We start from the raw sequence: 25970 nt of genomic DNA, 5'->3' as shown, positions 1-25970 counted from the left end.
TGCGCAATGTTCTTGCAGCACCTATTGTTCCATCTACACTTGGGATCTGTTGTCGACTTTTCATTTCTGGCTTTGATGGAATTTGTTCTAATGGCTATTATTACTATTATTATTATTATTATTATTATTATTATTAATATTATGCATTCAGATAGGTGCTCTAGTAACTAGTATCCTTAAGAACATAATGAGCTTTTTTCCATTAATATTGGTTTTATTTTTTTATAATACTATTGTTTTTGATACGGAATAATTTTTGCATGACAAAAAATCTCAGAAGTCCTACAGAAAGTATACCTATTTGATATAATTAATTGCAATTTCCAACCATGTTTCCCTTATAGGGTCTTGTTTCATTTACCATTTACATGCTTAGGAATAGACTTATAAAATGGAATCTCATTCATCCAATTGGCACGTCACTATCTGATTAAACAACCCTCTGTGCTATTGACAGCACTAACAACAACATCTCCAGGATGGTGAAGAGTACATTTGCATATGAAAGGAGCTGCTGGCTTCATTTTAACTGTGGCTACTGGATTAGAACAGGATTGTGATTTCTCACCTATCATCTCTAGGTGAGGGATCTGTGCTGTGTATTGTCGAAGGCTTTCAAGGCTGGAATCACTGGGTTGTTGTAGGTTTTTTCAGGCTATATGGCCATGGTCTAGAGGCATTCTCTCCTGACGTTTCACCTGCATCTATGGCAAGCATCCTCAGAGGTAGTGAGGTCTGTTGGAACTAGGAAAAAGGGTTTATATATCTGCGGAAAGACCAGGGTGGGACAAAGGACTCTTGTCTGTTGGAGCTAGATGTGAACATTGGGCAATGCTGCATTTGGTGGTCCCTATATAGACTTGCCCACAGCTGCATGGTACATGGTAGACTCCTGCAGAAGTGAGAGGATCCCTCTTGTCCTTTGCTGAACGTAGCATTTGTTGGATTTTCTTGGTGGGTCTGTAGATAGTTTGTATGTTGTGTTTCCTCATCAGCTTCCCTATGCGGTCAGTAGTTCCCTTGATGTATGGCAAGAACAATTTGAGTGGATCTTTGTCTTGACACTCGTGGCAGTGCCCAAACACGAATCAAGGAACATGAAAGGCACTGCAGACTACTTCCACCAGAGAAATCAGCCATAGCAGAGCACCTGATGAACCAACCTGGACACAGCATTTTATTTGAGAACACAGAAATGCTGGACCACTTTAACAACCACCATGTCAGACTACACAGAGAAGCCATTGAAATCCACAAGCATGTGGACAATTTCAACAGAAAGGAGGAAATCATGAAAATGAACAAAATCTGGCTACCAGTATTAAAAAAAAACCTCTAAAATTACAACAGCACAACAGAGAGGAAATAAACAAGGACATCTAATCACCTCTCAACAAAAGTTTGCTCCAGGCACTGTCAGGCAATTATATGCTAATCAAGGTGGTCAGTTGAAACATTCACACCTAGCTCCAGCAGACAAGAGTCCTTTGTCCCACCCTGGTCATTCCACAGATATATAAACACACTTTCCTAGTTCCAACAGATCTCACTACCTCTGAGGATGCTTGCCATAGATGCAGGCGAAATGTCAGGAGAGAATGCCTCTAGACCAGGCATCCTCAAACTGCAACCTTCCAGCTGTTTGGGCATTCAACTCCCAGAAGCCCTAACAAGCTTGTTCAATTGTCAGGAATTCTGGGAGTTGAAGGCCCAAACAGCTGGAGGGCCGCAGTTTGAGGATGCCTGCTCTAGACCATGGCCATATAGCCCGAAAAAACCTACAACAACCCAGATTTGTGCTGTATTTGTAAATCTGCTCTGGGTTTGGGTTTGCAGTCTGATCTTTAAAAGATCTGACAAGGCACTGACCAGATTCCCATATTAGTGTCTTGTGCATGCATAGTTCCACCTATAGAAGTTATTCTGCATTATTGTATGATGCAGAACATTTGCATTCAGTTCAAAGTTGTAGAAGCAGAGTTAGGCTCCTGTCCCAAAGTACATGCAGATGAAATTAACATAGTCATGCACACTGGTATGTATTTAGTTATACATTAAGTGATACAACAGAGCCATACAACACAAGGGTTCCACAGTACAAACAATTCATGATTCCACATTTCACTACACAGCCCTAATACATTCAGCACCTTGGATAGCAGATTTAAAGTGTGGATTAAAACAAAAAAGTAGATTCACCATACTTTTTTGTTTTAATCCACACTTTAAAACTGCTATCCAAGGTGCTGAATGTATTAGGGCTGTATAGTGAAATGTGGAATCAAAAAAAGTAGATTCACCATCCAAGCATGGAGCCCCCGGTAGCGCAGTGGGTTAAACCCCTGTGCCGGCAGGACTGAAGACCGACAGGTCGAAGGTTTGCATCCGGGGAGAGTGCATGAGCTCCCTCTATCAGCTCCAGCTCCTCATGCAGGGACATGAGAGAAGCCTCCCACAAGGATGGTAAAACATCAAAACATCTGAGTGTCCTCTGGGCAAAATCCTTGCAGACAGCCAATTCTTTCACACCAGAAGTGACTTGCAGTTTCTCAAATTGCTCCTGACACAACAACAACAAAAAACCCTGATTAATAGGGAGCAATGTTCACTGGATGAACTCAAGGCCTTGGTGTCCTTTGCACAATTGGGATCCAGGGACATTACACTAAGCTAAAAAGTGTATAGGGCTTTGGCTTGCTACTACTGTAGAGAAAAAGTGAGGCAAATATACCCTATGTACTCACATATAAATCTTTAAAAATAGTCAAAATTTCAGGCTAAAAATACTTCATCAACTTATCCACAGGTCAATATGCACAGTATCCCTTTTTTGAGTAAAGTGGTGAAAGTCAAGAGTTTAGTTTAAGTTGATTTGTATGTAAGTCAGAATTGGTACATTTTTAAGTATAACTTAACTTAAGCATATATGTATGTGTGCATAGATAGATAGATAGATAGTAGGCCTGGGTAACAACGCAAAAATTTGTTTCTAAAATCGATTTGTAATTGGGGTTTTTTTTGTTTCAATATTTAAAATAATTACAAAATTTTCCAAAAAAAAAGTTCGGTATTTACGAAATTTCGTAAATATTTACAAAACATTTTGTAAAGATGGCGCCCTTTTTTTTTCAATATTTTAAAAATATTTTTAAAATTTAATTATTAATTTAGTAGAATAGGGAGGAGAAATTAAAATTATTATTAAGGAGGGAAGGCAGGCACTCACTCTGGCGGGCCCTCTCGCTCGCCGCTCGCTCGCCGCTCGCTTGCCCCTCTCGCTCGCTCGCCGCTCGCTCGCCCCTCTTGCTCGCCACTCACTCGCCCCTCTCGCTCGCCCTCTCGCTCGCTTGCTCAGCCGGCGCCGAGAGAGGAGAGCTCCCAGCAAGCATCGGCAGGCGGCCATCTTACGTATTTCCGAAATGGACGGAAATACAAAATTTTTTGGCGCCTGCCGTTTCGATATTTAAAAACACTTCCAGGTTAAAAAAAAGTTTTGTAATCGTTTCGTAATTCAAAAATTAACGAATTTTTTAACGAATTACGAATTAACGAAACGAATTGACCAGCCCTAATAGATAGATAGATAGATAGATAGATAGATAGATAGATAGTAGGGCTGGGTGGTTTCGTTCGTTAATTTCATAATTCGTTATTGATTCGTATTTAAATTAGCTTACGAATCGATATTGAACCATTCAGGAGCAACTAAAAATCGAAAGGAATTTGTCAATTCGTTTCGTAATTGTTTCATAATTGTTTCGAAATCGTTTCGAAATCGTTTCGAAATTGTTTCGAAATTGTTTCGTTATTATTTCCGTATGTCTGGTGCAAGTTTTATAGTTGTTGTTTGTTTTATCAGTGATAAAAAAATAAATTATCACACCAACAGTCAAAAACAGAGGGAGAGGGAAGTTTCAGAAGTTCCCCCTGTCCCATTTGGAGGTTTTTTTAGCGTATTGCGCAATCGCGTCCGCCATTAACGAATCGATTCGTAATTGTTTCGTAATTGTTTCATAATTTCTGAAATTTTGTATATTTTGAACTTTTTTAAAGAAAAATTTCAGAATTCTTTTAAAAAACGAAACGCAAAAACCCCCTAAAAACGAATCGAGTTTAGAAACAAATTTTTCCGTGGTTGCCCAGCCCTAATAGATAGATAGAAAGACAGATAGATAGATAGATGCTGGTCTATTTTTATTATTATTATTATTTGTCGTGTCAGGAGCGACCTGAGAAACTGCAAGTCACTTCTGGTGTGAGAGAATTGGCCGTCTGCAAGAATGTTGCCCAGGTGACGCCCAGATGTTTTTGGTGTTTTATCATCCTTGTGGGAGGCTTCTCTCATGTCCCCGCATGAGGAGCTGGAGCTGATAGAGGGAGCGCATCTGCCTCTCCCCGGATTCGAACCTGCGATCTGTCGGTCTTCAGTCCTGCCGGCACAGGGGTTTAACCCACTGCACCACTGGGGGTTCCATGCTGGTCTATGATCGTAATACACATATCAAACACATATCAAATTAAAAAATATATTTATTACGGTCATGCTGGTCTATGACCATAATAAATATATTTTTTGATTTGATATGTATGTGCACGCACATACACACACACAACTCTGGATAGCCTAGGGAAGGGTTAATACCCTTGTGATGTTTGTTTTGCTTTCTGTGCCCCTGTTTAGAAGATTTCATCTCACTTTCTGTCCCTGGGATAATTGGATTTGGAAAAAAAATTGTCTTGTGGAAACAAGGATTGGTGAGAAAACTTCAGTGCAGAGCCCTTTTTTCTATGATAACTCTTTCAGACATGAATTTCCCTTCCTAGGGGCAAAACATCAAAAACATCCAGGCGTCACCTGGGCAACGTTCTTGCAGACGGCCAATTCTCTCACAGCAGAAGCGACTTGTAGTTTCTCAAGTCGCTCCTGACACGACAAAAAAATTAATAAATCCAAGTGACATGAGTGCCATGGGACACCACCAATCCCTTGTTAAATGAAACATTAATAAATGGGTACAGCTATGCAAGAGTGTTTAACACCAGTCAACATTCATATACTCTAACTATATAGAATCATAGAATCATAGAATCATAGAATCAAAGAGTTGGAAGAGACCTCATGGGCCATCCAGTCCAACCCCCTGCCAAGAAGCAGGAATATTGCATTCAAATCACCCCTGACAAATGGCCATCCAGCCTCTGCTTATAAGCTTCCAAAGAAGGAGCCTCCACCACACTCCGGGGCAGAGAGTTCCACTGCTGAACGGCTCTCACAGTCAGGAAGTTCTTCCTCATGTTCAGATGGAATCTCCTCTCTTGTAGTTTGAAGCCATTGTTCCGCGTCCTAGTCTCCAAGGAAGCAGAAAACAAGCTTGCTCCCTCCTCCCTGTGGCTTCCTCTCACATATTTATACATGGCTATCATATCTCCTCTCAGCCTTCTCTTCTTCAGGCTAAACATGCCCAGCTCCTTAAGCCGCTCCTCATAGGGCTTGTTCTCCAGACCCTTGATCATTTTAGTCGCCCTCCTCTGGACACATTCCAGCTTGTCAATATCTCTCTTGAATTGTGGTGCCCAGAATTGGACACAATATTCCAGATGTGGTCTAACCAAAGCAGAATAGAGGGGTAGCATTACTTCCTTGGATCTAGACACTATGCTCCTATTGATGCAGGCCAAAATCCCATTGGCTTTTTTTGCCGCCACATCACATTGTTGGCTCATGTTTAACTTGTTGTCCACGAGGACTCCAAGATCTTTTTCACACGTACTGCTCTCGAGCCAGGCATTGTCCCGCATTCTGTATCTTTGCATTTCATTTTTTCTGCCAAAGTGGAGTATCTCGCATTTGTCACTGTTGAACTTCATTTTGTTAGTTTTGTCCCATCTCTCTAATCTGTCAAGATCGTTTTGAATTCTGCTCCTGTCCTCTGGACTATTGGCTCTCCCTCCCAATTTGGTGTCGTATTTAAGGGAAATTCTAATATCCACATACTTAAAATTATTAAAACCAAATAAAACTTTCAAAAGTTCTGAGAAAAGACCTATCTCTTTATCAGACAAGATGTTATAAAGCAACCAGGCATGGTGGAGCAGCAAAAATGAAAAGACTGAAATTGAGGTAATAGGAAAAAGCAGCAGTTGGTACTAATCTTTTAATCACATCTGTGAAAAAGCCAGCACCGCATTGGCACAAACCCTCTTTGAGCAGGATATTAAAGCTGAATTTAGAAATTTAATCTATGCCAGAGCTGAAAACCTCCACAATGATACTGAATAGCTTGAAATATTCACTGCACATTCAGTATTGGAATGAGAAGCACTGGATGAACGTTATTGTCCCATTTCTTCACACTTTAATGATGATTTTAAAAATCATGTTTGACTCGGGCAATTTATTATTTAGTGGATCAATGGGAAAAAAGCAACACTCAGTCCCAGATCATATTTATAGAATATTATTTATTGCTTTTTGAGTTGTAGTAATAAGTAATGAAAAGCATTTCAAAACAAGGCACTGCAGAAGAACACAAGAGAGAACGTCCACGCTGGTCACTGCAAGCAGAAAATTCAACCACTGATGCATCTTATATGTTAAATTGGTAGTCATCAAGGAGTAAAGTTCTGTTAGATATCTTGGACTGTCAAAGGTCCCATCTATACTGCCATATAATCCAGATTAGCAAAACAGATTTTTTTTGTGTGTGTTGTCGAAGGCTTTCATGGCTGGAATCACTAGGTTCTTGTGGGTTTTTTTCGGGCTATATGGCCATGTTCTAGAGGCATTTTCTCCTGACATTTTGCCTGCATCTATGGCAAGCATCCTCAGAGGTAGTGAGGTCTGTTGGAATTAGGACAATGGGTTTATATATCTGTGGAATGACTGGGGTGGGGCAAAGAGCTCTTCTCTGCTAGAGCTTGGTATGAATGTTTTAACTGACCACCTTCATTAGCATTGAAAGGCCTGGCTGAGCCTGGGGGAATCTTTTGTTGAGAGGTGTTAAGATGTGCCTGGTTGTTTCCTCACTGCTGTTTTGCTGTTGTAATTTTAGAGTATTTTTTAATACTGGTAGCCAGATTTTGTTCATTTTCATGGTTTCCTCCTTTCTGTTGAAATTGTCCACATGCTTGTGGATTTCAATGGCTTCTCTGTGTAGTCTGACATGGTGGTTGTTGGAGTGGTCCAGCATTTCTGTGTTCTCAATTTTTTTTGTCATGTCAGGAGCGACTTCAATTGCCTCTCAGCTTTCTCCCCTGCCTCCCATATCAAACGCACCCCCTTCCCTCCCCATACACCACTATTTTGTGTAAAGGCTGAGTCTCCAAGAAGAGAGGTTTGTGTGTACTGGGGTTTTTTTTGTGTCAGGAGCAACTTGAAAAACTGCAAGTCGATTCTGGTGTGAGAAAATTGGCCGTCTGCAAGGACATTGCCAGGGGACGCCCGGATGATTTGATGTTTTTATCATCCTTCTGGGAGGCTTCTCTCATGTCCCCACATGAGGAGCGGGAATTGATAAAGGGAGCTTATCCGCCTCTCCCCGGGTTCGAATCTGTGACCTGTCGATCTTCAGTACTGCCGGCACAAGGGTTTAACCCACTGCACCACCGGGGGCTCCGATCAAAACAGAGAATCCACATTACCTGCTTTGAACTGGATTATATGAGTCTACACTGCCATATAATCCAGTTCAGAGTAGGTAATCTGGATTGTATATGGCAGTGAAGAAGAGGCCTAAACCTGAATTCTCCCTGGAGCCACAATGAATAAATGGAGGCTATCATACTTTGGATGCTTCTTGAGAAATATCACTCATTAGAGAAGACAATAGTGATAGATAAAGTTGAAGTCAATAGAAAAAGAGTAAGACCACAACAGAGTTGCATTTAATCAATCCAGGAAACCATGATTTCAGCCATAGCAGAGCACCTGATGAACCAACCTGGACACAGCATATTATTTGAGAACACAGAAATGCTGGACCACTCTCACAACCACCATGTCAGACTACACAGAGAAGCCATTGAAATCCACAAGCATGTGGACAATTTCAACAGAAAGGAGGAAACCATGAAGATGAACAAAATCTGGCTACCAGTATTAAAAAAACTCTAAAATTACAACAGCAAAACAGCAGAGAGGAAACAACCAGGCACATAAAATCACTCTCAACAAGAGATTCCCCCCAGGCGCTTCCAGGTGATCAGCTGAAACATTACCCTGGTCATTCCACAGATATATAAACCCATTTTTCCTACTTCCAACAGACCTCACTATCTCTGAGGATGCTTGCCATAGATGCAGGTGAAACGTCAGGAGAAAAATTGCCTCCAGAACATGGCCATATAGCCCGGAAAAACCTACAACAACCCATGATTTCAGTGTTTAAAGACCTGAGATAGGCTATTAATACTAGGGTTATCTGAACGGTCCCTTATCCAATTGGTGACCATATGTCAAAAAACAGCAAGAAAGTTGTCTTTGACAAGTATATGTTCATCACTTGATAAATACCAGCATGGAACAGAGCCAGATGGGGCTACCTCAGGTGACAGATGTAAGCGCTGGAAGCCTACACAGATGTTCCTTCTAAGCCCCCCTGGGTATTTTTGTCTCTTAGATCAGTGTTACTGGAAACGATTGTCCATGAACCAGTGCCAGGTCTCAAATTATTGGTCCTTGGTTTGCAGCAAGTTTCCAGAAAAGAAAGAAACAGTTGCAGTTAGTAAAAACAATTATGTTTCTGGCCTTTGGATCAGGAAGAAAAAAAAACCTATTGTGGAGACATCAGGTTATCTGAGAATCACTGTCTATGGGTCCTTATCCTGACCAGCATAGTAGACCTGATCCAACATCCAGGACACTAGATTGAGCCCAACAGCAACAAGAGGGGAAGGGATAAGAGGGGACTGCCATCCCACATCCCCAGGCTGCCTGAGCCCAAAGAACATAGGATGGCAGTCAAGACAGCTACCATAGGTTCTGGTCAGGAACCAGCCCAGCTGCCTTGACAACCCCTAACTCAGGGGACAACCCAAGTCTTGTTGCAGGATCCAGATGTTTCCCCAAATTAACTTAAGTGTTATGCCACTATAGTGCTGATCCATCATCATACCTCCCTCAGTGATCAGTGTAGATGTGCCCTACAAGGGGGAAGTTGTGTCTCCCAGCCTACCATGCATGTTCTAAATTAACTATTTCTCTTATATAAGGAGAATATACTTTCCCATTGTCAGTCTTGAAGTAAGGTTTGGTGCCCTGTCACCAACTTCTGCATGTGAAAGTTGTCCTTATCTGTTGTCTCAGGCAGCAAACTTATTGAGCCAGACTAGAAACTCACACAAGGAAGTCTTTCATATTAGCTTTACAGTACAGTACAGTATGGTCCAAGTTCAGAGTCAGGTCTGAAACATGTTGCAGTAATAAGAAACCAAGTGAAGAGCATTCACACATAAATGATTGAAAAAGGCCAGAAATGATGCCACAGAAGAAATAATACAGGCAGTCCCCAAGTTACAAACATCCAGCTGATAAGTGACTCATAGTTCAGAACGGAGGTGAGACAACAGAAAGTGAGAGGAATCTGCCCCTAGGAAGGGAATCATAGAATCATAGAGTTGGAAGAGACCTCATGGGCCATCCAGTCCAACCATCTGACAAGAAGCAGGAAATTTGCATTCAAAGCACCCCTGACAGATGGCCATCCAGCTTCTGTTTAAAAGCTTCCAAAGAAGGAGCCTCCATCACACTCCAGGGCAGAAAGTTACATGCCTGAAAGAGTTTTCATAGGAAAAAGGGCTCTGCACTGAAGTTTTCTCACCAAGCCTTGTTTCCACAACAAGACATTTTTTTTTTCCAAATCCAATTATCCCAGGGACAGAAAGTGAGATGAAACGTTCTAAACAGGGGCACAGACAGCAAAACAAACATCATAAGGGTGTTAACCCTTCCCTATGCTATCCAGAGTTGTGTGTGTGTGGTGTACACACACATATATCAAATAAAAAAATATTTATTGCGGTCATAGACCAGCATCTATTTATTTGCCTGTCTGTTTGTCTGTCTGTTTGTCTGTCTATCTGTCTGTCTATCTGTCTGTCTGTCTGTCTATCTATCTATCTATCTATCTCTATCTATCTATACACACATACATATATGCTTAAGTTAAGTTATACTTAATATGTACCAATTCTGACTTACATACAAATCAACTTAAACTAAACTCAGGTCTTTCACCACTCCACTAAAAAAAGGGATACTATGCATATTGACCTGTGGATAAGTTGATGAAGTGTTTTTAGCCTGAATTTTTGACTATTTTTAAAGACTTATATGTGAGTATAAGTGAGTACACTTTTTAGCTTAGTGTAATATCCCTGTATCCCAATTGTGCATTGGACACCAAGGCCTTGAGTTCACCCAGTGATCATTGCTCCCTATTAGGTAAAGGTAAAAGTTTTCCCCTGACATTAAGTCCAGTCGTGTCCGACTCTAGGGTGTGGTGCTCATCTCCATTTCTAAGCCGAAGAGTGGGCATTGTCCGTAGACACCTCCAAGGTCATGTGACCAGCATGACTGCATGGAGCGCTGTTACCTACCCGTCGGAGCAGTACCTATTTTTTTAAATATTTAAATTAATTTAAATATTTAAATTAAATTTAAATATTACTCACATTTGTATGTTTTCAAACTGCTAGGTTGGCAGAAGCTGGGGCTGACAGCAGAAACTCACGCCACACCTTGGATTCGAACCTTTGACCTTTTGGTCAACAAGTTACATGAAGCCGCTGGGGGAGATCATCCCGAGTTTTGGAATGAGGTGTTATCTCTATGCAGATGATGTCCAAATCTGTCACTCCTTCTCACCTGTCACCAAGGAGGCTGTCCAAACCCTGAACTGGTGCTTGGCTGCTGTGTCGGACTGGATGAGAGCTAACAAATTGAAATTAAATCCAGACAAGACAGAGGTCCTACTGGTGAGTCGTAAGACTGAACAGGGCATAGGGTTACAGCCTGTGTTAGATGGGGTTACACTCCCCCTGAAGATGCAGGTTCACAGCTTGGGTGTGATCCTGGATTCATCGCTGAGCCTGGAACCCCAGGTCTCGGTGGTGGCCGGGAGAGCTTTTGCAGAATTAAAACTTGTGCGCCAGCTGCGCCCGTACCTTGGAAAGTCAGATCTGGCCACAGTGGTCCACACTCTTATTACATCCCTAATAGATTACTGCAACACACTCTACGTGGGGTTGCCTTTGAAGACTGAAACTTCAATTTGTCCAGCGGGCGGCAGCCAGATTACTCACCGGAGCATCATGCAGGGAGAATACCACCCCTCTGTTATGTCAGCTCCACTGGCTGCCTATCCAGTTCCAAGCACAATTCAAATTGCTGGTTTTGACCTACAAAACCCTATACGGTTCCGGCCCAGCGTATCTGTCCGAACGCATCTCCTTCTATGTCCCACCTTGGAGTTTAAGATCTTCTGCGGAGGCCCTGCTCTCGGCCCCACCTCTATCACAAGTGAGGTTGATGGGGACGAGGAGCAGGGCCTTCTCGGTGGTGGCCCCTCGCCTGTGGAATTCACTTCCCAGGGAAATTAGGTCATCAACATCCCTCCTCTCTTTTAGGAGGAAACTGAAAACATGGATATGGGACCAGGCCTTTGGTAATCTGGCAGATAGACAAAGGACAATTGACGACTAGAATTGATCGGATTGGACAATGTGGAATGAATTTACGGACTCTGAGCTGGTGAACGTTGAGCATTAGACTCGTTTTATGGATTGTGATGTATAATTGATTGTTTTAATTGTTTTGTAATTGCTGTTGATATATGTTTTTATCTTATTGTTTGTGTTGGCATCAAATTGTGCCTTTTTGTAAGCTGAGTCCCCCCTCGGGAGTTGAGAAGGGTGGGGTAAAAATACGCGAAATAAAAAAAATAATAATAAGCTCAGCAGCTCAGCACTTTAACCCACTGCTCCTGCTCCCTATTAATCAGGTAAAAATGAAGAAAAAGGGCTATGCATGCATTTGTCACCTGTAATAACCTCTAAAAAAATACTTGTACTACTATTTTTACACCAATGTCTGAACAAGACTTTGGTCACAGCCTCCACATCTAAAGCAATTTCAAATCCTCTATTTCACAGATACATTACTGTGGGATGTAGTGAGTGAACAGTAAGCCTTGGTATACGGTAGACTCTGCAGGAGTCTACCGTATACCATGCAGCTGTGGACAAGTCTACATAGGGACCACCAAACGCAGCGCCCAAACACGAATCCAGGAACATGAAAGGCACTGCAGACTACTTCAACCAGAGAAATCAGCCATAGCAGAGCACCTGATGAACCAACCTGGACACAGCATATTATTTGAGAACACAAAAATGGTGGACCACTCTCACAACCACCATGTCAGACTACACAGAGAAGCCACTGAAATCCACAAACATGTGGACAATTTCAACAGAAAAGAAGAAACCATGAAAATGAACAAAATCTGGCTACCAGTATTAAAAAAATTCTAAAATTGCAACAGCAAAAACAGCAGAGAGAAAAATAGGCAGGGACATCTAATCACCTTTCAAGAAGAGTTTGCTCCAGGCACAGTCAGCCCATTGTATGCTAATCAAGGTGGTCAGTTGAAAGATTCACACCTAGCCCAACTTACAAAAGCCCTTTGTCGCACCCTGGTCATTCCACAGATATATAAACCCCTTTTTCCCCAGTTCAAGCATACCTCACCTCTGATGATGCTTGCCATAGATGCAGGCGAAACGTCAGGAGAAATGCCTCTAGAACATGGCATATAGCCCGAAAAAACCCACAAGAACTGAGTAAGCCTTTTGCTCTGAAGAGATGAGAAGAACAAGCATGGAGGTTTAGGGAAAGCCACTGCAAGGTTCTTCAGATCTCACCTAAAATGCTCACCTCCCTTGCCTTTTCAGGAAATAGTTCTTTCCTCAGAAGAAGAAAGATCCTCTAGATAGGGTTCACAGTTCCTCACATCACATAGGGTGATTCTAATTGGATATATTGGCTAAGTGACAGGAACTGAGAAGTATTTGAGAAATGCAGGGTCAGAGAAACTTCTGTCTAGCAACCTGAAAATGACAGAGTTAATGGCAAACTTTTGAAAACAAGTGACCATAGGAAATCAGGGGTTGACATTTCATCAATCACTCCACAAAATGTTTTAAAGGCTTTTTTTTTTTTGCTATTTTAACTGCCCTCGACCACTCATTTGTCATGATAAAGCACCGAAGAGGGTCACATGAAGCATTTTATCAGGAATTTTTAAATATTCTTTAAATATTTGCTGTAGCCAAAACACAATTCCAGTTGCTCAAGCACACAAACATGACTACTACCATGACAATCGATACAATAAGAAATAGAAAATGGAGCTTGACATTTTATACAAACACACGGTCGCACAGGCACACCGACACTTGTTCATTTCACAGTTTATTTAGTTAAATTACCAGGCCTCCTCTCCCTAAAAGAAACCTGCTAAAGGGCAATGTTGCCACGTTCTGCGCAGTAGTTGAAAACAGCAGCAGCACACACACCCAGCGGAGTTGTTCCCAGTGGTGTGAACATGCCTTGTGGTGCTGTCATGCGAAAACTCGCCATGCTCTTCACAGCATATTAATCTGCTGCTCAAAAACATCCTTCTGGTAATATAACAGAGAGCACTTAAAGCAACCGCTGTGCTCATTTCACTGAGGACATATTCACAGCATGAGGCATTAGAAGGACAATTAATTATCCAAAGTTTTATTAACCCTCCTTCTTTATTCTCTCATGTCTCCCAGTAACTCGATATTTATGGCAATGCCAACACTGCTAAACTGAATTCCTCACTCCAACTATTAGTCTGAGCCTCAGATAATCTAACTAAGCAAAAGCCATGTAGAGGTATGCATGCAACTCAGATCACTCATATTTAGTACTACTACTACTACTACTACTACTACTAATAATAATAATAATAATAAATAAACTTTATTCATACCCCACCACCATCTCCCCAAAGGGGACTCAGGGCGGCTTACATGGGCCAAGCCCAGAAATGCATTATAGCAAAATACGAGGGGTATTTTTTAAGTAAGGTCCGTTTTGTTGTAGACACTAGTAGATCGCGCGCATACTGCAATGAGTGTGTGCGTTGTGTACCGGCATGCCTCGGGAACAACTGTGCTCAGTTTCCGCTCTGTAGCTAACCTGTACAGTTCTGTTCTGTGCTTTAAAAATGTTTAAGACTATCAACTCACCCTCTGCATGTGAGGTTCGCTCAGTGATATGGTTTTTGTCAGCAAGGAACCTGCCTGCTGCAGAAATTCATCAACAGATTTGTGAAGTGTACGGTGATATTGTTATGAGTGAAAACAAAGTGTGTAAGTGGGTACGACAATTCAAAGATTTTTATTATTGTTATTGTGAAGCACCTGTTCTCACGAATCCTCGCTTCAACTGAAGCCACCAAATCGTCTGTAATCAAAGAAGGGCGACCGGAGCGGTCCACATCATGGACGTTGTCACGGTCATCTTTGAATTATCGTACCCACTTAGGGTACTAAGGAAATTGGCATCAAACATTTCGGTAGAACCATTGGCAACGGTAATCCACGGTAATCCACGCAACAGTCACCACTAGGTTGGACTATTGCAATGCCTTATATGCCGGCCTTACAAAATCAACAACCCAGAAGATTCGGATGGTCCAAAATGTGGCAGCCAGGCTGCTAGTGGGATCATCTATAACAGTGTTTCTCAACCTGGGGGTCGGGACCCCTGAAGGGGTTGCGAAGGGGTGTCAGAGGGGTCGCCAAAGACCATCAGAAAACACAGTATTTTCTGATGGTCATGGGGATTCCATGTGGGAAGTTTGAGCCAATTCTATCGTTGGTGGAGTTCAGAATGTTCTTTGATTGTAATGAACTATAAATCCCAGCAACTACAACTCCCAAAAGTCAAGCTCTATTTTCCTCAAGCTCCACCAGTGTTCACATTTGCACATATTGAGTATTTGTGCCAAGTTTGGTCCAGATCCACCATTGCATGAGTCCATAGTGCTCTCTGGACATAGGTGAACTGCAACTCCCAAACTCAAGATCAATACCCACCAAACCCTTCCAGTGTTTTCCGTTGGCCGTGAGCGTTCTGTGTGTCAAGTTTGGTTCAATTCCATGATTGGTAGGGTTCAGAATGCTTCAAATCCATCGTTGGTGGAGTTCAGAATGCTCTTTGATTATAGGTGAACTATAAATCCCAGCTACTACAACTCCCAAGTTACAAAATCAATCCTCCCTCAACCCCACTAGCATTTACATGTGGTTGGTCCAGATCCATCATTGTTTGAGTTCACAGTGCTCTCTGGATGTAGGTGAACTACAACTCCAAAAGTCAAGGTCAGTGCCCATCAACCTCTTCCAGTTGGTCATGGGAGTTCTGTGTGCCAAGTTTGGTTCAGTTCCATCATTGGTGGCATTCAGAATGGTCTTTGATTGTAGGTGAACTATAAATCCCAGCAACTACAACTCCTAAATGGCAAGATCTATTTTCCCCAGACTCCACCAGTGTTCACATTTGGGCATATTGAGTATTCCTGCCAAGTTTGGTCCAGATCCACCATCGCATGAGTCCACAGTACTATCTGGATATAGGTGAACTACAACTCCCAAACCCAAGATCAATGCCCATCAAACCCTTCCAGTGTTTTGTATTGGTCATGGGAGCCAAGTTTGGTGCAAATCCTTCACTGATGGAGTTCAGAATGCTCTTTGATTAGAAGTGAACTATAAATCCCAGCAACTACAACTCCCAAAATTCCAAAATCAATCCTCCCCCAACCCCACTAGCATTTACATGTGGTTGCATTGGGTATTTGTGCCAAATTTGGTCCAGTGAATGAAAATACATCTTGCATATCAGATATTTACATTACGATTTATAACAGTAGTAAAATGACTCTAATGAAGTAGCAATGAAAACAATATTATGCTTGGGGGTCACCACAACACGAGGGGCTGTATTAAGGGGTCACGGCATTAGGAAGGTTGAGAACCACTGATCTATAAGATCCCATATTACACCGATTCTGCAGCTGCATTGGCTACCAATAGAACATCAGATCCCTTACAAGATACTGATCCTGATATTTAGAGCTCAAAATGGCCAAGGACCTTTATATCTTAGGGACCGCCTCGTTCCATTTTTCCATCAGTGATCACCTCGATCCACCCAGCAAAATCTCTTATACATACCGAGCCCTAGGGAGGTACATCTGGAAACTACAAGGCATAGAGCTTTTACGATCTATGCTCCAATTCTGTGGAACTCATTGCCTCCATATGTTAGAGCAATGTCGGAGTTGCAACCTTTTGTAAAAGCGCTCAAGACTTGGCTGTTTGGTTGTGCATTTAAGTAACCACATCTAATTTGCCAAATAGTCACTGTTGAATGTTTTTATATTGTGAAATGCTATTTTAAATTGTAAGTCGCTTGGAGCACTTTGGTGGAGAGCGACTAATTAAGAAATAAAGTGAAGGGAAGTGAATTCTCTGCCACAGTGTGGTGGAAGCTTCTCCTTTGGAGGCTTCAAACAGAGGCTGGATGGTCATCTGCCAGGGGTGCTTTGAATGTGATTTTCCTGCTTCTCAGCAAGGGGTTGTACTGGATCGCCCACAAGACAACACGCAGCCTCAATTAGGCTTTAACAGTGCAGTCATGTGCATTTTGACTTGAAAGTTTAGTTCGATACCAGGCCCGTAGCCAGGATTTTGATTCGGGGGGGGGGGGGGGGGCTGAGTTTGTTTCGGGGGGTGGGGCTGAGTCTGAGTGAAAGAGGGTCTACCCTAGCAAACCTTTTGTATCGTTATCCCAATACCCCCATGCATATGGGATATAGTGAGTATGGTGATCGGATCATGATATGAATAAACATAACAGTTTGAATAATGCACCAGTAAGGCCTTTTCGTGAACCACCATGAGAATTTCGAGAGGGGGGGCTGAAGCCCCTCAAGCCCCCTCCCCCCCCCCCCCCCCGGCTACATGCCTGTCCGATACTAATGTTTTGTGGAGCTGACTCGCAGGTAAGTGCACATAGGATTTCAGCCTAACAGTGTAATCCAATGAATGCTTGGCTCATTCCCACCAAATTCTACTGAATGTGCCTCTAGGTAACTGTGTATAACACAATACACAGCATAGGACTGCAGCTGTAATGAAATAGTTTTCAATCAGCAACCTTAATCCCTTTACGGTCTGTGTAATTGTATTTAAATAAGAACACCGAAGTTAATTAGATCATAATCCATTACATATCCATTTAGGGGATCTCATGAGTATGATAGTACAGTTGCACCTCTGAGTAGTCAGCAAAAGGTAACTTGTTTGTTTTTGTTTTTGATTCGTTACTGAGGCATCTTTTTGTGGGGGATTCAAACATTGTTACAGAGTTGCACTTTCTCTCATACTCTAGTTTTGGAGTATATGCGCACTTATACCATTGTTCTTTGGAAACATCACCAGGTATTCAACTTGCTGAGCCAAGGGGTGTCAATGACGTCTTACTAGCATCACTTAACTTGTCATCTTACAAGCAGTTAACACGTCCTGCTCCACATCCTGTAATTCAAGGGCACCCCATTTGCTGTAATACTTCCACCCTCATGTGTGTCAGGACTTAATTAATCCCAGGTCTTTGGTTGTTTAGCAAGACCAAACAAAAACAAAATCCAACAACAACAAAAATGAGAAAAAAGGAGGGGAAAATGAAATAAAAAGAAGCATGAAGGGCAGGATATAAACGGAACAGTTAAATACGTGCATACAAACTAGTTCAATGTGGGCTAGGCAAAACTACGGTGAGGTGGATCTGTCATTGGTTAAATGGATGAACTCAGAGGGTGCTCCCCAATGCTTCCTCTTCATCTTGGAAAGAAGTGACAAGTGGAGTGCCACAGGGTTTCGTCCTGGGCCCAGTCCTGTTCAACATCTTTATTTATGATTTAGATGAAGGGTTAGAAGGCATGATCATCAAGTTTGCAGATGACACCAAATTGGGAGGGATAGCCAATACTCCAGAGGACAGGAGCAGGATTCAAAACGATCTTGACAGATTAGAGAAATGTACCAAAACTAACAAAATGAAGTTCAACGGGGACAAATGCAAGATACTCCACTTTGGCAGAAAAAATGAAATGCAAAGATACAGAACGGGGGATGCCTGGCTTGAGAGCAGTACGTGTGAAAAAGATCTTGGAGTCCTTGTGGACAACAAGTTAAACATGAGCCAACAATGTCATGTGGCGGCGAAAAAAGCCAATGGGATTTTGGCCTGCATCAGTAGGCGCATAGTGTCTAGATCTAGGGAAGTCATGCTACCCCTCTATTCCGCTTTGGTTAGACCACACCTGGAATATTATGTCCAATTCTGGGCACCACAATTGAAGAGAGATATTAACAAGCTGGAATGTGTCCAGAGGAGGGCGACTAAAATCATCAAGGGTCTGGAGAACAAGCCCTATGAGGAGCGGCTTAAGGAACTGGGCATGTTTAGCCTGAAGAAGAGAAGGCTGAGAGGAGATATGATAGCCATGTATAAACATGTGAGAGGAAGCCACAGGGAGGAGGGTGCAAGATTGTTTTCTGCTTCCTTGGAGACTAGGACGCAGAACAATGGCTTCAAACTACAAGAGAGGAGATTCCATTTGAACATGAGGAAGAACTTCCTGACTGTGAGAGCCATTCAGCAGTGGAACTCTCTGCCCCGGAGTGTGGTGGAGGCTCCTTCTTTGGAAGCTTTTAAACAAAGGCTGGATGGCCATCTGTCAGGGGTGATTTGAATGCAATATTCCTGCTTCTTGGCAGGGGGTTGGACTGGATGGGCCATGAGGTCTCTTCCAACTCTTTGATTCTATGATTCTATCCCTCCAACATGTATATACATGTTATGCCATGTTGACATAACTCAACATGGCACAAATATCCACCTCCCCCCCCCCCCCCCAAAGGAAGAAACACCAACTTTCCTGAACTGGTTCCATCCCCTTCTCACAGTTTTTGATGGCTGGCAAATATTGATTCTGTATTTCTTCAGTTCTAAGATGCACTTTTTGTCCCTTATACAAACATCTCAAGAAATGGGATGTGTCTTAGAATTGCAGGTGTATCTTAAGTATTTTTGTTGGTGGTTGTAGTACTGACATTTGAGTGGATCTTAGAATTGATGGTGTATTACAAAAAATTATGACGGGTAATCTATATAAATAAAAATGTAATATTCGTTTGCGGGATTAACAGAACTCAAAAACCAGTGGGCCAATTGACACCAAATTTGGACAGCATACACCTAACAACCCAATAAATGTCCTTCACTCAAAATTTTTTGATTTTGTCATTTGGGAGTTGTAGTTGCTAGGATTTATAGTTCACCTACAATCAAAGAGCATTCTGAGCTCCACTAATTATGGCATTGAACCAAACATGGCATACAGGATTCCCATGACCAAAAGAAAACACTAGAAGGCTTTGGTGAGCATTGACCTTGAGTTTGGGAATTGTAGTTCACCTACATCCAAAGAGCATTGTGGACTCAAACAATGATGGATCTGGACCAAACTTGGCACAAATATTCCATATGCCCAAATATGAACACAGATGGAGTTTGGGGGAAATAGACCTTGACATTTGGGATTTTTAGTTACTGGGATATATAGTTCATCTACAATCAAAGAGCATTCTGAATCCCACAAATGACAGAATTGGGGAAAATTTCCCACACAGAACCCCAATGACCAACAAAAAATACTTAAGGACATCCAGTCCAACTCTCGTCACCAGGGCAAGAAAATGTAATCAGAGCCCGCCAGACAAAGAGCCATCCAGCCATAGATATATACAGATAGATATGATTCACACAGAGAGAGATATATCATAGATTTGAAAGGGACCCCTAAAGAATATGATTTTCTTTTTGTTGTGTCAGGAGTGACTCCTGGTGTGAGAGAATTGGCCGTCTGCAAGGACGTTGCCCAGGGGACGCCTGGATGATTTGATGTTTTTATCATCCTTGTGGGAGGCTTCTCTCATGTCCCCGCATGAGGAGCTGGAGCTGATAGAGGGAGCTCATCCGCCTCTCCCTGGATTCGAACCTGCGACCTGTCGGTCTTCAGTCCTGCCAGCACAGGGATTTAACCCACTGCACCACCGGGGGCTCCAAGAATATATGATATGTTGCATATGCCAGATTAGGCAAACCAGACACTCTCCACATCAACACTGACAAAGAAACAACAAGAAATACTGTTTACCCGCAAGCATCAAGAAATTACATATATTAGAAACCAACACTTGCTAATTACTTTATTTTCCAGATCACCAGACTGAGCCACAGCAACGCATGGCAGGGGACAGCTAGTCTATATAAATAAAAATGTAATGTTCATTTGTGGGACTAACATATCTCAAAAACCACTGGACAAACTGACATCAAATTTGGACACAATACACCTATCAGGCCAATGAGTGACCATCACTCATAAAAACACTGAAAAATACAGCATAAGAGATTAAAAATAAAAAAATACATTACAATGCATGCGCAAAATCACACACACACACACACACACACACACACACACACATATATATATATATATATGCAAACACACATATATACACAAATATATATACACACACACAAAACACATAAACACAGAGCAGGCCACAGCAATGCATGGCAGGGGACAACTAATAATAATAATAATAATAATAATAATAATAATAATAATAATATGCTCATCATTCACACTTCTCCAGAGTGCCAGCTTTCCAGGGCTTGCTTGGTATCCTCCACACATCCACAATACAGTGGGATGGCTGGCAATAATAATTAATAATAATAATAACTACAACAATAAGCTGAAAAAGGTCACAAAATATAAGGACTTACACATTGAAACTGGACGACTATGGCAAAAGAGAACAATAGTACTACCAATAGTGGTTGGTGCTCTTGGAGGCATTCCAAGAAAGCTCAAAAAAGTACAGGAAAAGCCTTAATTTGGACAGAATATCCACATGCTGTAAAAGGCAAAACTTCTCAGAACGGTACGCATTCTATGAAAATACATCTAATATCCTGAGCTCAATATTCAGAGGTGAATCCCAGACACTTGGACCTAAGGTGCATGTGTGCTGTAATGTTACGTACATGTAATAAATAATAATATTAGTGATATCAATATGAATAATTAGCAACATCAATGCTAATATTAATAATACTAATAATAATATTTATTCAAATTTATTACTTATTTATTCTGATTCTAGCTGTCCCCTGCCATGGATTGCTGTGGCCCAGTCTGTGTTTTGTGTGTGTATATATGTGTGTATATGTGTGTGTTTGTGTATATATATATATGTGTGTGTGTGTGTGTGTGTATGTGGTTCTGTGCGTGTGTTCCAATGTATTTTTTGTTTTGGAGCCCCCGGTGGCACAGTGGGTTAAACCTCTGTGCTGGCAGGACTGAAGACCAACAGGTCGCAGGTCCAAATCCGGGGAGAGGCGGATGAGCTCCTCTATCAGCTCCAGCTCCTCATGCGGGGACATGAGAGTAGCCTCCCACAAGAATGATACAAACATCAAATCATCCAGGCGTCCCCTGGGCAACGTCCTTGCAGACAGCCAATTCTCTCACACCAGAAGTGACTTGCAGTTTCTCAAGTCGCTCCTGACAGGACAAAAAAAATGTATTTTTTGCTTTTTGGCTTTTAGGTCTCTTCTGCTGTGTTTTCCAATGTTTTTATGAGTGATGGTCACTCGCTGGCCTGATAGGTGTATTGTGTCCAAATTTGGTCTCAATTTGTCCAGTGCTTTTTGAATTATGTTAACACCACATGAAACATTATATTTTTTATTTATATAGATTGTTTTCAATTTATTTGTTTATGGTTATTGGTTATATAGGATGTCTTGTCTTTTTGGTTCCAGCTTATGGATGCATTGTGACTTGATTTTATGGTGAGCTGCCCTGAGCCCTTGCGGAGAGGGGCAGGATATAAATAAAGTATTATATTATTATTATTATTATTATTATTATTTATAATAATAGTATTAACAATAGTAATAATATTAATAAAATTATTAATAAGAACATTGTTATTGATTATTATGATAATAATAGTTTAATACTTATTAATATTAATATTAATTATTAATATTGATATTAACAATATTCAGGGGCGGCTCAACCCATTACGCAAAGTAAGCATTTTCAGTATAGTTGATTTTCCCCATGGGCGCTCTTGAGGCACTCTTGGGGGGAAAATAGACCTTGACATATGCGAGTTGTAGTTACCGGATGTATAGTTCACCTACAATCAAAGAGCATTCTAAACTCCACCAATGATGGAATTGAACCAAATATGGCACACAGAACTCCCACGACGAACAGAAAAAAATATATATCAATGATTGGTTGGGGAGGGGGCGCCAAAACACTGTTTGCTTACCATTGAAAATTACCTAGGGCCGCCTCTAACAATATCAACATTGTTCTTAATATTGAGGATGATAATAATCATATAATATGGAGCCCCCGGTGGCACAGTGGGTTAAACCCCTGAGCCGGCAGGACTGAAGACCATCAGGTCGCAGGTTCGAATCTTGGGAGAGGCGGATGAGCTCCCTCTATCAGCTCTAGCTCCTCATGCGGGGACATGAGAGAAGCCTCCCACAAGGATGATAAAAACATCAAATCATCCAGGCAGGCCCGTTGCCAGGATTTCGATTCGGGGGGGGGGGGGGGGCTGAGTCCGAGTGATAGAGGGTCTACCCTAGCAAACCTTTTGTATCGTTACCCCAATACCCCCATGCATATAGGATGTATTGAGTAGGGTGATCAGATCATGATATGATTTTTTTTTTGTCGTGTCAGTAGTGTCCTGTTGTGAGAGAATTGGCTGTCTGCAAGGACGTTATCCAGGGGACGCCCAGATGATTTTGATGGTTTTTTTAATTATCCTTGTGGGAGGCTTCTCTCATGTCCCCGCATGAGGAGCTGGAGCTCATATGGGGAGCTCATCTGCCTCTCCCTGGGTTCGAACCTGCGACCTGTCAGTCTTCAGTCCTGCCGGCACAGGGCTTTAACCCACTGCTGCACCAGTAAGGCCTTGAGAATTTTGGGTGGGGGCTGAAGGCCCCCAAGCCCCCCCCCCCCCAGCTACATGCCTGGACAATGACATCTAATTACCTCTCAACAAAAGTTTGCTCCAGCCCATTGTATGCTAATCAAGGTGGTCAGTTGAAACATTCACACCTAGCTCCAGCAGACAAGAGTCCTTTGTCCCACGCTGGTCATTCCACAGATATATAAACCCTTTCTCCTAGTTCCAACCGACCTCACTACCTCTGAGGATTCTTGCCATAGATGCTGGCGAAACGTCAGGAGAGAATGCCTCTAGAACATGGCGATATAGCCCGAAAAAACCTACAACAGCCCAATAATAATAATAATAATAATAATAATAATATTGCTCATCTGCATTCCACTGGAGACTTTTCCTCTTGTGTGTGTATATATATATATATATGAGTGGACCTATCCTGAAAGTCAATAATAATAATAATAATAATAATAATAATAATGCTCACCTGCACTCCACTGGAGACTTTTCCTCTTGTGTGTGTATATAATAATAATAATAATAATAATAATAATAATATTGCTCATCTGCACTCCACTGGAGACTTTTCCTCTTGTGTGTGTATATAATAATAATAATAATAATAATAATAATAATAATAATGCTCACCTGCACTCCACTGGAGACTTTTCCTCTTGTGTGTGTATATAATAATAATAATAATAATAATAATAATAATAATAATATTGCTCATCTGCACTCCACTGGAGACTTTTCCTCTTGTGTGTGTGTATATATATGTGTGGACCTATCCTGAAAGCCAATAATAATAATAATAATAATAATAATAATAATAATGCTCATCTGCACTCCACTGGAGACTTTCCCTCTTGTGTGTGTGTATATATATGTGTGGACCTATCCTGAAAGCCAATAATAATAATAATAATAATAATAATAATAATAATAATAATGCTCATCTGCACTCCACTGGAGACTTTCCCTCTTGTGTGTGTGTATATATATGTGTGGACCTATCCTGAAAGCCAATAATAATAATAATAATAATAATAATAATAATAATAATAATAATAATAAATTGCTCATCCACACACACACACAAGAGGAAAAGTCTCCAGTGGAGTGCGGATGAGAAATTTTATTATTATTATTATTATTGAGTGTATATATATGTGTGTGTGTGTATATATGTGGACCTATCCTGAAAGCCAAGGGTTGCTCCATCCGCTCTTAAAGTCCTCTCAAAAGGAAAGGGGGGGGGGGCTGGAGGGAAGGGAAAGGGGGGTGTGCCCGGCTGGAGGAACTTGGGAAGAGCGCCTTGCCGTTCCTTTCCATTCTCCCTTCCTCGCTTGGGCTCAGCCAACGCGTCGACTTTCCAAGGGGATGAAATGGTCGCACCCCCCCCCCCAAAAATAACCAACCCCTGGACTCCCAAACCCTCTCTCTCTTTGCCCTTCTATCAAAAGAGAGAAGGACCACCCCTCACCCCCCAACAAAGCAAGTCACAGAAGCAAACGGAGGTTGGCGGGGGAACCTCGCATAAAAGACGCATCAGGCTGAGCGAAAGAGGCTCCCGCAAGGCAGGGAAGGAGGGAAAGGAGGGAAGGAGCAAGTCATAGAAGCAAAAAGAAGGTTGGCGAGGAAACCTCGCATAAAAGACGCATCGGACTGAGCGAAAGAGGCTCTCGCAAGGCAGGGAAGGAGAGAAGGAGGGAAGGAGGCAGGCTCACCTTTGTAGGACAGTTTTAGCCGCGGCACGTCGCTCTTGGCATGCTGTCCTTGTGCCGCAAGGAAGACTCCCCATCCCCAGCAGCAAAGGCAAGCGATCCACCCGATCCAGCCCATGCTGCTCCTCCGAGAAGCCCCGCCACTGCCTCTTCTTCTTCCGAAGATCCGTCCAGAAGTTCCCAAAAGCGAGAGAGAAAACCAACACCCCGCGGTAACAGGTGAGCCGGGTCAAAAGCACAGCTTTGGCCAGCTTTGGAGCATCTCCGGCGAAGACAAGAGCAGCAAACTTCCAGAGCTCTTCTTCCCCGACCAAATGGACCAGAGAATTGACAAGAGAGGCAGCTTGGCTTTCCTCTGCGGCTGCTTTCCAAGCTCTCTTTCTTCCTCGATCTTCTCTCTGTGCTCGCCTTCTGGCACAAGCCAATCCCGTCCTCTTGATCCCCTCCGGCTTCAATTGCAGGGAGAGAGAGAGAGAGAAATTGGAGAGAAAGAGAGAGAGAAATTGGAGGGAGAGAAAGAGGAGTGGGAGAGAGAGAGAAAGAGAGAGAAAGGCGCAGCAATCCTGAGTTCTCCTGTACTCATGCAGACAGAGGAAGAGAGAGAGAGAGATGGTACAGGAATCTGCAGAGTTTCTCTCCCCTCCCTCTTCCCCCTCCCTGACAATGGGAGAAACAAGCGAAGCACAGCCCACTTCCCTTCCTCCTGCTGTCACCCAAACAAATGCAAAAAGCATCTAGTCAAAAGCTTTTGAGCACTGAGCAGGGAGCTATAAATTTTTTCCTTCAAATGGCACTCGTTTTTCCTCATTTTTTTGTGTGGTAAGGGGAATCTTTCAACTTTGGATGTTTGGTTATGTAGGCAGAGGTGAATCAAACAAACACCCAGTTTGTATCAAACGGTTTAATTAAAACAGCACTTACTTTCTGGGAAGGGGATTCTTCCTGGTAAGGGGAACTTTGGATGTTTGGTAGAGGCATGCCATTTTTTCATTACTTGTCCTAAGTTGGATCAATTTTGTTAAATTCGTTTCATAGCTCATGTACGTTTCTTTGAAAAAAAAT

The 25970-nt window shown here is 42.1% G+C and overlaps 1 protein-coding gene across 1 annotated transcript in view; it reads right to left on the bottom strand.

The window, feature by feature from the left end:
* Positions 1 to 25578, bottom strand: part of SEMA3A (semaphorin 3A) — a 303398-nt gene extending 277820 nt beyond the window's left edge. Inside the window, exon 1 of the mRNA XM_067468901.1 lies at positions 24912 to 25578. Coding sequence (XP_067325002.1) covers positions 24912 to 25026 — 115 coding nt within the window. The 5' untranslated portion in view covers positions 25027 to 25578. The remainder of the gene's footprint in view (positions 1 to 24911) is intronic.
* Between the last annotated feature and the right edge of the window lie 392 nt (positions 25579 to 25970).

This window comes from Anolis sagrei, chromosome 5 (assembly GCF_037176765.1).
Source record: "Anolis sagrei isolate rAnoSag1 chromosome 5, rAnoSag1.mat, whole genome shotgun sequence".
NCBI lineage: Eukaryota > Metazoa > Chordata > Lepidosauria > Squamata > Dactyloidae > Anolis > Anolis sagrei.
Note: the sequence above shows the minus strand (reverse complement) of the source record. Positions and strands in the feature narration are given on the sequence as shown.